The sequence below is a fragment of the Saimiri boliviensis genome, chromosome 7 (genome assembly GCF_048565385.1).
Source record: "Saimiri boliviensis isolate mSaiBol1 chromosome 7, mSaiBol1.pri, whole genome shotgun sequence".
NCBI classification, from domain to species: domain Eukaryota; kingdom Metazoa; phylum Chordata; class Mammalia; order Primates; family Cebidae; genus Saimiri; species Saimiri boliviensis.
In genome coordinates this window covers 44,639,266-44,652,627 of record NC_133455.1, presented here as the reverse complement: position 1 = coordinate 44,652,627, position 13,362 = coordinate 44,639,266, and the positions used below count along the sequence as shown (strand labels likewise).

General features: G+C 32.7%; 1 protein-coding gene across 6 annotated transcripts in view; it reads right to left on the bottom strand.

Moving 5' to 3' along the window:
* The window catches only part of CEP290 (centrosomal protein 290), a 90,194-nt gene that overhangs the window by 55,914 nt on the left and 20,918 nt on the right, over window positions 1-13,362 (bottom strand). For 4 of the 6 annotated variants that reach the window (XR_012518398.1, XM_074402451.1, XM_074402452.1 and 1 more), the window contains 12 exons: window positions 12,791-12,963; window positions 11,934-12,096; window positions 10,397-10,497; window positions 10,237-10,324; window positions 8,791-8,903; window positions 7,833-8,600; window positions 7,545-7,637; window positions 7,171-7,255; window positions 6,464-6,606; window positions 3,755-3,919; window positions 2,906-3,055; window positions 676-791 (listed from right to left, as the gene is read on the bottom strand). Coding sequence is in view for 5 of the 6 variants with exons in the window: in XM_074402451.1 (XP_074258552.1) it covers window positions 676-791; window positions 2,906-3,055; window positions 3,755-3,919; window positions 6,464-6,606; window positions 7,171-7,255; window positions 7,545-7,637; window positions 7,833-8,600; window positions 8,791-8,903; window positions 10,237-10,324; window positions 10,397-10,497; window positions 11,934-12,096; window positions 12,791-12,963 (2,158 nt within the window). In the remaining variant the exon portion in view is untranslated. The remainder of the gene's footprint in view (window positions 1-675; window positions 792-2,905; window positions 3,056-3,754; window positions 3,920-6,463; window positions 6,607-7,170; window positions 7,256-7,544; window positions 7,638-7,832; window positions 8,601-8,790; window positions 8,904-10,236; window positions 10,325-10,396; window positions 10,498-11,933; window positions 12,097-12,790; window positions 12,964-13,362) is intronic. The other 2 variants (XM_074402454.1, XM_039472306.2) reach the window with 2 other exon arrangements.

The following is a 13,362-nucleotide window of genomic DNA, read 5'->3' as shown; positions in this document are numbered from 1 at the left end:
TTTTGAGACAGAGTTTCACTCTTGTTACCCTACCCAGGCTGGAGTGCAATGGCGCGATCTCAGCTCACCGCAACCTCCGCCTCCTGGGTTCAGGCAATTCTCCTGCCTCAGCCTCCTGAGTAGTTGGGATTACAGGCACGCACCACCATGCCCAGCTAATCTTTTTGTATTTTTAGTAGAGACGGGGTTTCACCATGTTGACCAGGATGGTCTCGATCTCTTGACCTTGTGATCCACCCGCCTCGGCCTCCCAAAGTGCTGGGATTACAGGCTTGAGCCACCGCGCCCCGCTGTCTCAGCATTTTCATCTAATAATTCACTTACATTTTATAACAATCCTACAAAAAGGGTATTACTTACAAAGAAACTTACAGATAAGGAAACTGAGACACAGATAGGTGAAACAACTTGCTCAAGCTCTTACTAAAAGCAAATATTAAAGTCTAGATTCAAACCCAGGCAGGATAATCCCAGGCTTAATGTAATCAATACACTGTCTCTATAAACATGTTCTTAACAGTAGTTACCAGAGTAAAAAAAAAAAAAAAAAAAAAAATTGGACAGGAAGAAGCAGAAGGGAAGAACAAAACAAAGTTTCAATTATTTTTATGTTACTTTCACGATGAACAAGAATACACTGCAACTATATTTATAAAGTTTTGCTAATACCTATACCTTAGATATTCTTTATACAACAAACTTTGTTGATGACGAATTACAGCAAATTTTCTGTTATAGTCTTCAAGGGAATCTTCTAAATTCTTTAACATTTTTTCTTTATTTTCTAGTTCCTAAAAAGTGGTTTAGAAATAAGAACGCAAACAAAAAAATCAGAAAAAATTTTGAATTTGAAAGTATAAATTCATATTCTGACAACGTTATAGAAAAGTTAAAAATCACCAAATCCTTAAGCAACACAGATCATTTTTCTGTATTTTGAACATTTTCATTTAAGGCATAAAACAGAGTACTAAACAACAACTGAAATTATTTTTATCATATATGATAGTTGCAATTAGCACACAAATGACCAGATCACAAACTTTTATTAGCTAGAATAGTTACAAATTTACCTCTAGTCACTCGGCCACATACCCTCTTGTGAACACATAATTTCACACCCTCACTCAAATTATCCTTTCCAATTATTTCATTTTAAAGATAAAATTGAAACTTAAGATTAAATAACTTAATATCCAAAAACTCGTTAACACTAACTTGGCAATCATTTTTATCAAGCAAATATGCCAGGCTTGTTGTCAGGTGCTTTCCATACATACAGATCCAACATTTGAGGTCAGAGCCGTCTGACTCCAAAGGTCTTGCCACGCTTATAGCTCTATATAGCCTTAGGACTGAGAGCCCAAGTACCTGTTTTGCCACTTTGAACAGGTTTTCAGATTCCAGTTGGTACTCTCTAATCTACTACAATGCTTCTCATATATTTCATGATAAAAAACATGAATTTTATCTCAAAAAATACGATAATGCCATACTACCAATATTTGCTAATAGTGTCCCCATACCTCAGACAAATAAGAGAAATAATAGTGTTAAAATGATAAATTTAAAAATAATAATATATAACACAATATTCTAATAAGGAATTAAGGTTGTCCCTACCTGACTTAGATAATATAAAAATCCCAATATTGAGAAAAAAATGAATTAATGTAAGTTTTAAAATAAAAATGAGTACTTAATAGTTGTAACACAAGTATACTCACAAATGGATCACCTAACAGTGGTACTTATAATCAAATACATTATTATATTTGTAATGCATGTGATATTACAGATAGTCAAAATAAAATAATGAAAAGGATCTGTCAATGAGGACATTCATAATGACCATTATATAGACAGCAAAACTTAGAAACAAACCCAGGGCAAGCAATATAGTACAGTATCCTTTCTTCTTTGGTGGTGCATTAACTAACATTTTATTAGGTAAATGGAAGAAAAAGATAAGAAACAATTTGGTTTAGATGTTTTCACTTGTGGCCAAGTGCAATGGCTCACGTCTGTAATCCTAGCACTTTGGGAAGCCAAAGCAGACCAAAGCAGCCAAGTCACTTGAGGCCAGGAGTTTGAGACCAGCCTGGCCAACATGGCAACACACCAACTCTACTAAAAAAAATACAAAAATTAGCCAGGTGCAGTGATGCATGCCTGCAGTCCCAGCTACTCAGGAGGCTGAGGCATGAGAATCACTCAAACCCAGAAGGTGGAGGCTGCAGTGAGCCAAGATCACGATACTATACTCCAGCCTGGGCGACAGAGTAAGACTCTGTCTCAAAAAAAAAAAAAAAAAGGTAGCTCTTACTTGTGATGGCAAAAAGGGAAACAATTCTATCATGACACTAAAAAGCTTTGCCAGAGTTTATTCTTTTGTTTTATAGACAGCAATAAATAAAAGTGCTCATTTACACAACACTGCTTTACAGTAGCTGTTTGTTGTTCTGCATGTGAATCATATATTTCACATGAATGACAGGCATGTGAACATGGTGCTCATGCAGATGAATGAAATGCATGGTATAAATTGCTTTTATTTATAATGTTCCATCTAACATCAATATCCATAGAAATATATTTCACTGTTACTATTTTGAGAACTCAAAGAAATACATGAAGACTAAATTTTTTTTATTGCATTTTAGGTTTTGGGGTACATAGGAAGAACATGCAAGATTGTTGCATAGGTACACACATGGCAGTGTGATTTGCTGCCTTCCTCCCCTTCACCTACATCTGGCATTAAGAAAAGTACCATCTGCATGCTTTGGTGATATAAAAATTAAAATAGAGTAAAATGAAAATAAAAACATAAAGAAACATACTACCAATGATTTTTGTTATTCATATGTAAAATTTTCAATACCTGCAACAAAATTTTTAATACCTGTAATAAATGTATTAAATATTCATTCTGAGAATTAATGATACTGGCACTAGATGGTGCTATCCCATCAGGTAAGTCGACTCCTTTAAAAACAACATTTGATCCTTTTGATTGTCGTAAAAGACTAGTTTCTTTTTCAAGGTGGTCTATCTGGAAAAAACAACCCAGCAATGAGAATCACATTTCTCATACCCAAAGAAAGACAAATTTAAAAGCAGTAACTTATACTTAGTGCTTTTTCTACTCAACGGATATGTGAATGCCCTCCAGGAATTACTTAAACCATACTTTAATTTCTGCTTAGAAATGCTTAGGTATAAGATTTAGAATTTTTGCTGGGCATGGTGGCTCATGCCTGTAATCCCAGTACTTTGGGAGGCCAAGTGGGCCGATCACGAGGTAAGGAGTCTGAAACCAGCCTGACCAACACAGTGAAACCCTGGCTCTACTAAAAAAAAAAAAAAAAAAAAAAAAATACAAAAATTATCTGGGTGTGGTGGCATGCTCCTGTAATCCCAGCTACTCAAGAGGCTGCAGGAGAAGCACTGAAACCTGGGAGGCAGTGGTTGCAGTGAGCCGAGATGGCGCCACTGCACTGCAGTCTGGGTGACAGAGCAAGACTCCATTTCAAAAAAAAAGAAAAAAAACAGATTTAGAATTTTTGTATTCTTTTTGATATTATAAGGTACATATTTTCCACTTAATTTTATAAGAGAAATCTGGTTTCTTAATGTTGAAAGAATTCAAGAGGCATTTTCTCATAAAGCATTCTTTTAAAAAAATTAAAAGTTTTCTATTAAATCTACATTCTTATGTTCAGCATTTTCTTTTATTGAATAAAATTCTCACCTTTAAATTAGCTTTTGCCAACTGCTGTGAATAATTTATAGCTTCTTTCCGAGATTCCCTGAGCTCCTGTCTCAATTCTTCATTTCTTCCAGTAAGCTGATCAACTTGGGCTTTCAAATGCAGACTGGCATCAAAGATTCCTTCTGCATTCTTTGATTCTATAGCCTAGTGAATTTATATTATATATTAGAAATGTGGAATAAAAACAGTAAAATCATAGTTTAAAAAAGTCTACCTTTAAATAAAATGGACATTTAAGCATTTTCCTATTTCCATTGCTAAGCACAATAATAAAGTATGCCAATTCAAATTCTTATTTATGAATCTATAAAACTTTCATTTATATCATCAAGCATAGTAATTACTTCATCACAACAATTAAAAAGCATCTAGTTAATCCTTAATAGGCTGGTAGACTAGAAAAACAATCAGACAGGAATAAGATGACCAGGGTTCAAATTTTAACCAGTCGCTTAACAGCTAGGCAAGTGACTTAAATTCTCTATACCTTATCTTTCTTGTCTCTAAAAATAGGGAAATAATGTTAGCTCTGCTCACTACACATGGTTTTTGTACAATCAAAATGTGGTAACTTCCTCTGAAATTACATAGCATCTGCATTCAAAGCATGGGCAAAGGAATGGTATAGCTACAATGTTCAATTAAGTGAATTTTTCAGTGCTTCCTCTCCACACAGTTGAAGCATAAATGAAAATAAAGGCAAGGTATTATCTAAGAATAATGATTAAGCAAAAATAATATATGCCAAATATTAAACTATTATCAGAGTGGCTTCACTGGCCCAAAATCTCCAGCAGTGGCATACATAAATATATATACACAATGTACACATCTCCATAATATATACATATAAATATATCCAGATTTTAGAAGAACTGTATGGAAAAGAACCAATAAATGAAAAGTAAGTCTTTAAAAAATGAATGTAGAAGCCAAATAAGGTAAAATAAATAGAACCAAATGCAATCTCCTACTCAGGAAAGAGATCCAGGGTTTAACTCTAGGTAGTAGATTTATAAAAGCTTTCCCCTAAAGGAGATTAGAGCAGGTCATGCAGAGTAATAACTTATACTAATTCAAAGAGGATATCAGGAAGATAAAAGTAGGTAGAGGGAGATACTCTGACAGACAACAAAGTGGTCTAGTCAGTTGTCTTGTTGAGGAACAGCACCATGGTGTCGACATGGCCTTTGGTAAAATGAGAATGAGTTAGATAGCACTGAATCTGGGGGTAATGAAAATGCCCTGTAATAACAAAAAGTGAACCGAAGTGGATAATCCAGAATTATCTGGTCTAAATTGTCATGAATTCTGAATATTTCTTAGAGAAGTATTGCTAGGTGATTTGTGAATTTCAGACAGCGCGTATGAATCTAAAAAACAATGACAATCCAGGATAAAAGTAAATGAAGTCTACAGAAACAGTGGCTCTAGGAAGGCCCAGAGATTGTCAATATAAATAGAAGTTAGAATTTCCTGGGCTATTCACTCTGTTTTCATTTCATCACTCAGTAGAGCTGCCCTTGGAAAATAAGTTTGATCTGGGACACAGTATCAGGAGTGAGTATCATCACAGACAAAAGATGTTCACATTAAAAAAGCAGTAAGAATCATTTTAAACATTCAAAATGGCAGAGGCAAAACAAAATCACCAATCAGAGAAGAAAAGTCACAATGAGAAAGATACAATGAGAATCAAATTATTTTCTTGCCTCAGGAAGTTTTTAACATACCAGTATCACCGTCATTCTCTGCTAACATTATAGTGCTGTTAAAAAAAGTATTCAACTTCTGATTAGTCATAATTTTTTAAAAAAAGTAATTCAATAAATAATAATTGTTTTCCTATTGAAATTAAGCACAAGTTTAGGAAATATAATAATGTATGCTAAATATGTTCAGATAACATAAATGACACATATTTAAATATTAATAATCTAAAATGTGTATATTATTCAAGTTTATATAACAGATACTGAATCCTGTGAAATTCTCAAGGCCCTATATGCTAAATATAAATAAAATATTATTGATGGCTAAATCTTTCTTGCAGCAATGAGTAAGTCCTGAAACATTTAAAATAAAGCCATTTCATAACACTTCTTGTGGCATATGTTCCTAAGAGACCTATACTTCCATATATAAAAAATTAATAATAAAAATACTACCTAAAGATTCTAGAAAATGAACAAAAGCAAGCAGATTTTGGAAAAAAAACTCCAATGTGTAAGACAGGACCAGCAACGATTGAGTTTGTCATTTTTAAAACTTTAGTCATAGGGCAGGCTACAACTGCAGTGACCTATCATCTTTCTTAACTAGAAAACCACAGGATAGAGCCCAAAGCCATGGAAAAAATGAGAGGAAAATCCCAACAAGAAAAGTGCCAGCAAAAATGAGCTCCAAACTCCTCCAGGTCCAAGCTGACCCTTGAACCAAAAGAATAACGATAAAGAGGAAAATGTCAGTGAACTTGAATATAGATTAATAACAAGTATCCAATTGGTAGAAGAGATAAAAGATTAGGGAAAAAAAGAGAAAGTATTGAAAACAGCTCAAGAAGAACTACATTTTACATACAGGGAAACAATGATTCAAATGATTAACAGAAACTATGGAGATCTGTACACAGCAGAAAATCTCTTTAAATTGCTATGGGGAAAACATTAACATGGAAAAATAACTTACATTAACTAGTCTTTCAAGGCTAGGGATAATTAGAGATGTTTCTCCTCCTTTAACATTAGGATCTTTCTGCATTTCCTTAATTGCTTGTAAGATTTCTTTCATACCTTCTTCAAGTTGCTTATTTTCTTCAACTAATTCTTTTACTGTAATTACATAGGTTTTTCATTGGATGATTAGATCTTTTTTACAATTTACAGTATTCTATAGAGATGATGAATATATCACACATACCAAAGAAATCATTGGAAAAATGCAAAACTAAATAAACATACAAAAAAATTCAACTATAAATCCATTGTGAATAGTTGAGTTAAATGACAGATCTATTTATATCATGTGCATATACACACATATTTCAACACTGGAAGAAATAAATCACAGGCATACTTTTGCCTTAACATAAACTATGCTTTATATTAAAGTATTTTAAATTTGATGTTGTAACCTCACTTTGATTAAAGAACACACAAGATAAATGAATTACATATCCTCACAAAATATTCTTATTAGTTAACATTCTCTGACAATGAAAATAGCAAGGCAAACCAACTGGATGAGTAACAGACTCAGACTGAAGTATATACAGCACAGAGGTAATCAGGAGTAAAACAGATTAGAAAACAGAGAATGTGTTAACATTCTTTGAGGTCCATGATTTTAAGTATAGGAAAATAAGAATAGAAAAGTAAAAGACAATTATAACTTACATTTATTCTGAAATTTGGCTATTACCGTTCTACTTCTTTCTAAATCTCTTTCTTTTTCAATTAGTTCTCTTGAAAGAAATTCATTCTGAAAAAAGTACAGAGAATAAAATTGACTTTTTTCAACAAAATATCACAATAGTCTATAGTTTTCAGGTTAAGAAAAGTTTGATCAATTAGATGTAACAACAAAAAAACAAGCTATGAGACATAGCAGCAATCATAAAAATATACTAAAATCTAAACAGATGGTGATTTTCCTCCCACTTCCTCCCTTTCCCAGCACCCATCATAAAAGGCAAAAAATAATAATAATAATAATGGTTTTTGTCTTTAGTACCACAATCATCTCTTTTAATGTTCTGCCTTTACACTACCTGTTCTGCCTGGTTTCTATGATGTTCAAGCTCTATTTCTGCATTTCTACTCTGTGCTTCTTTGGTCAATAAATCCTGTGCTATGATTTCATTCTAAAGAAAAATTTAATAAATTAGACAAGTCAATGAGTTCATATCAATGTACTGCATTTTAGATTTTAAAAAGTACAATGTATATAATTCGTGTTAAAGTGCAAACAAAAATACTCTTACTATAATAGTTACAGAATGTTGTTAGAGGAGTCATAAAGGAGCAACCCAAGAAATATAATTTGGAGGAAAGCTCACCTGAGATCTAAGAAATACTAGTTCTCTCCGTAGCTGTTCTATAAGATTTTCAAGAGGATCTATCTGAGATAATTTTGATTGTGCAGTAATAGATACAGGTTCTGGAAGATTAACGTCAAGCTTATTTTTCAATATCTCTGTCTGTAAGGGTACTTCACTTTTTATTACATCTTCTTTCAAATTGATATCAGCATACTTTATTTGGGTCTGAACCTGTTCTTCTTCTAATGCTGCTACTTGTGATTTATCCATGTCAGCTCTATTTTCATGAATTTGTTGACAAAATATTGCATATTTTTGCCTAAGTGATAACTTCTGCATTAAGTCTGAAGCTGCTGATAAACCATGAAAAGATGAATTGCGTTTTTGTCCAAAACTAGTCTTCTCTACCGCTTGATGGCTTCTCGACACTTTCTTCACAGAGTCATCAGAAAAACAGTATACGTCATTTATTTCTTCATGGCTTTTCCTACTAAAGGTGCTGACTAACAATTCTAGATTTCTTGAAGACTGTAGACATGGTGCTTTAAAAATCTCTCGTATTCTAATAGTTTCTGGAGTTGAATTATCTTTTACTTGCATGGATGAAGAATGTCTAGTTAAAGAGACAAAAGGATGCATTCCACTTTCTACACTATGGTGAATTTCAGATAACATTCTTGGTAATGATCCTATGGTCATATTCTCTTCTGGCTCATTCTGATCTGACTGAGGGGTATTGAATGATGATCTCCTATGCAGCACCTCTACTTTATCTGACCTTTTAATCTGTAGTCAGAGTAAATAATGTCTCATTAATCAATCTTTGAAACAACAGGTTATTTAAATAAGCAAATATTTATCTCTACTTATTTAACAACAATAAAAATTAGATGTTCAAGAATAAGATAAAGTGAAAAGAAATGAAAGCGCAATAAAAATGTTTTCCTTTACTCTCTTTGCAATACTTTAGTATTACCTTTGATTGTGCTTCACTCATATTTTTGAGGCTCACTAAATCCAATTTTCTTTCACATATTCTATCTCCTTGAAAAACGCTTTCAGTTAGGTTCAGGTCCTCAGTGGTTAATCCTACACAAAAGAGAATTAACAAACTAAAAACATAAAAATAACCCTTCTACTATTCCAATACTTTAATTCTTAAAACCTACAATCAAGTTTTAACCCAAAGGTAGAAAAATTGTTTCCAAAATCCTTCCAAAATTCTACGCAGTCAGTACAATCCTCTGATCTAGCTCACTTTCAATGAACTATTAATAATGTGAGAACCTAATTTGAATTTCATCTTCTCTACCATTCTTGGCCCATTCTATATTAAAGTGCCACTTAAATAAGCACCAGTTAAAAGACATATAAAGTAAATATAGATGAGTAATGAGTAAAGTGATTATTGTACTAATAAATTATGAAGTTTCATTTCTTGAGAAAGTTTTTGATGCATTATAGACATCGTAATGCTAAAAAGAACCACTCTGCTATTATTCACATAGGTGTTTGGGGATTTGGGCCAAGTGAAAAAGAAATTCCTTCTGTGTGGTCTTCCTACAAAAAAGCACTGCAATGGCTACTATAAAACTTAACCAACTGTTCTCTTTGGCTCAAGTAAAATAAGCCAAAAAAAAAGTTGCTAATTTATATTCAATAAAACATTACTTCCACTTAGTAAAGAATAATTTAAGGCCAGGTGTGGTGGCTCACGCCTATAATTTCAGAACTTTGGGAAGCCAAAGCAGATGCATCACTGGGAATCAGAAGTTCGAGACCAGCCCAGCCAACATGCTGAAACCCCATCTCTACTATACAAAAATAAGCCAGGCATGGTGCTTTATGCCTGCAGTCTCAACTACTTGGGAAGCTGAAGCACAAGAATCACTAGAACTCGAGAGGTGGAGGTTTCAGTGAGAAACCTCACTGATTCAGTGAGACTGAATCAGTGCACTCCAGCCTGGGCAACAGAACAAGACAAACTCCATCTCAAATAATAATAATAACAATTTACAAAAAAAAAAAAAAAAAAGCTTTCTAATGCATAGTCCTTAAGGAAACAGAAAATGATGAGTAACATATATTAACATAAAAACTACTAAGTTTCATACTTATTAATCACAGTATATTGGGGCTGTCCAGAAATTAAAATACGATACTATACAATTTTCAAAAATCTACAATTCTAAGGTTTGGTTTGTTTGTTTGCGTGGTTTTTGTTTTTTTGCTTTGTTTTCTTATTGCCTATTTCATATTCAAGACTGAACCCACGGACACTTAACTTCTTCAGGTTGCTATTGTCATTTTAAAAATTTGTAGCAGACCCTCAATAAAACAGCAAAAAAAATACAAATAATTTCATATCCAGACAACTCATTTACCAATAATTCTTTTTAAAGGTTTAGAATAACGAGTATACCTGAAGTTGCACTTCTTTTTCCTCTTTCTTGAGCCATTTGACGAATTTTTTTCTTCAGATCAAGTCGTTCTTCCTCTAGACTTTCAATCTGCAAAGCATAAATTATTAGTATTTCTCTATAGTTCAACCAAGAAAATAATCAACTGACTACCATACTTGCCTCTTTCAAAAGAATCTGGTTTTCAGCTCTGTACTGCTGCTGTTTTAAGCATTTGCTATTTCTAAATTCAGTTAAATCAATCATTGTTTTTGGTTCAAGACCTGCAATAGAAAGCAATATAATTAAAAACTTTAAAATATTCAAATAAACTGCAAAAACATCATTTACCATCAAGCAACTGGTTAAAATCTGCTTAGCCAGTATCACTGAATGAGGTAAATTTTTGTGCAAGAATTCTCCAGATATTTAAACTGTAACCCAAGTTAAAATTTTATCAAAATTATTCATGGAAATCTTAACAAAAACCCAAAGTAAATTATAAACCAAGATTTGGAGCTTTTCAAACACTGAGAATATCATTCTATGATAGCTATCTAATTAGCCAGAAGTCATCTTTAGGAACTTCCAGATTCTTGGCTATGATCTGATAGTTCAAGTTGATCAGAAGTTTAACTTGGGGATCCACAACTATGGATCCTAGTTAGATACTATTCACACATACATATACATATAAAATACTTCTTTGCTATTTGTCTTTTCTTTAGATAATAGTTTTTATAAATAATCATTTTAACTAAGAGAGTTAATTTACATGAAATTTAGCAATGGTAATGAAATCTATATTTAGATATTTATTTTTATTTTAAAGTAACAACTTAGTTTGCACTATTAGAACACTCAAACTAGTAATATTAACCAAGCTATTAAAATAAATATACAAACTCTCAAGCTATATTTACTAATTACTCCTTAAAATATTCAACCAAAGTAAAACTTAAGCAGTCTGAATTATAAAAGTCAAGCACTTAAAAATCTTTAAGATGTTTAAACAGGCTGGGCATGGTGGCTCATGCCTGTAATCCCAGCACTTTGGGAGGCCGAGGCAGGTGGATCACTTAAGGTAGGGAGTTTGAGACCAGCCTAGCCAACACAGTGAAACCCTATCTCTACTAAAAATACAAAAATTATCCAGGCACAGTGGTGCACGCCTGTGATCCCAGCTACTCGGAAGGCAGAGGCAGAAGAATCACTTGAACCTGGAAAGCAAAGGTTGCAGTGAGTCAAGATCGCACTCCGGCCTGGGTGACAGAGCAAGACCCCGACAAAACAGAACAAAACAAAACAAAACAAAAAAGTTTAAACGTGTTTGTAAACATCCTCAGGAATTCATCTGTAACAAGAGAATTTTGCAAACAAACCCTACTTTTGTTGGGGAAAAAAAAAGGTTAACCTCTGATATGTGGCATTAATAAACTTTCATTTTTTTAAACATGTAGTTATTACTGAGGAGATGCTAGACTGAAAAAAGCAATGTTCCAGCCCTGCCAACCGACCACTCTAACCTAATAAAATCTCTGATTCCACTTTAATCAGAACAGCTCCACTTTTATTTGTATTAAATGTTTTATGAAAGTATTTATTTGAAAAAAAAAAGCATTAAACTACTCAATGAATAATAATAAACAAAATTTAAATTAAAAAAAGAAGACTTGTAAATCAGGGTTGAGCAAACTATGTAACTTAAAAGATGGCTTACCCACACGCTCTCTAAGTGCTTCATTTTCATCAAGGAAATCATTGATCTTCAACTCAAGTTTATTGATTTCCTTTGTCAACGTTTCAATCTCCTGATCTCTTATTTTAATTTGGTTTTTACAATTCTTTATTTCAACGACAGCATCTTCCAAACCATATACTCCCTGAAATATATCCAATCTAATTTAAAATATTACATGGTGTACTTGAATAAATTTATCAAATTCATGAATTCATTTTTTTAATAAAAGAAAAATGTACATATGCCTACAATTTATATCATTATACTACTTTTTTATTGTGCCTTTATAAACCAAATCCAGCAATAATAATGATGTAATATGCAACAGTTAACTCTACAGACTCCAAATATGTATTACATATAAAACACATCAAAATACAGAAAAGAATTAGTAAAAGCAAATCAGCAATACCAGTAGAGTAAGTAAGTCATTATAGTTGCTTGACTTAGCTGTAAAAGTGAAAAATATTGGAGAGCAGGTTGTATTGATACAATAGGCAATAAAACTGTTCTTGTCATAAATTTTGTCAAATTGGCCAGTGGTGTCACATCTACATGGTGGCACAATGAACACAAATAATAAACAAATCTAATCCTGCTGGTTCACCAAAACTGATTATTTTGACAAAACCTCTTGACCAAAGGTTTGAAAACAATTCTCCCAACAAAAAGTAAATGCTCAAAAGTTTCTATAGTTTAGTGTAATGAGAATAACCTTCATCAGAATATACTTATGTAATGTTTTTTAAATGGTATATGCAGTAAATAGCACAGAATAGTCTGTGAGTGGCAGGAATAATTCTAAACTCCTTGAATGCCAAGATAAAAATACATACCGATTCATAATCTTTTAACCGCTTCAGAGCCTCAACTAATTCTTTATCCTTTTCCCTAGCATCAGCCTCAGCCAGTTCAGCTGTTCTCTCAGCCTCTTTAGTTTTCTCTTTTAAAATGTCTAATGTTGACTGAATTTTCATATAATGACTCTGTTGAGAAAGGGTAGAAGCACCTACAGAGTAAAAACAAAAATCATGAATTAATTGAACTGACTACTTTGATTCCTTCAAATCAGTTATTGCAATATGGTGGCAAGAAAAGTGTATGCCATTCAAAAACTCCTTTAAAGTTGTAATTTTATATTTGTAAAATTAAAGTTTTGTTTTGGTTTTATTAATATAATTAACTAAAAAAGTAAAGTTCAGTAAAATCTTAGCTGAAGGGGTATGGATTGTAAGAGGTTGCAAAATACTGCTTTACAAAGAATGATCCTTGAGACAGAGACTGCAGCTGTTCCTAATATTTAACCTCCCTTTTGTCCACTGTACTAAAACTATGGATTTTTAGCGGAGCACGTAGCCATCTGAAATAAAGAACTAAATTTCCACTTATACACCAGCAGCTATGTGTG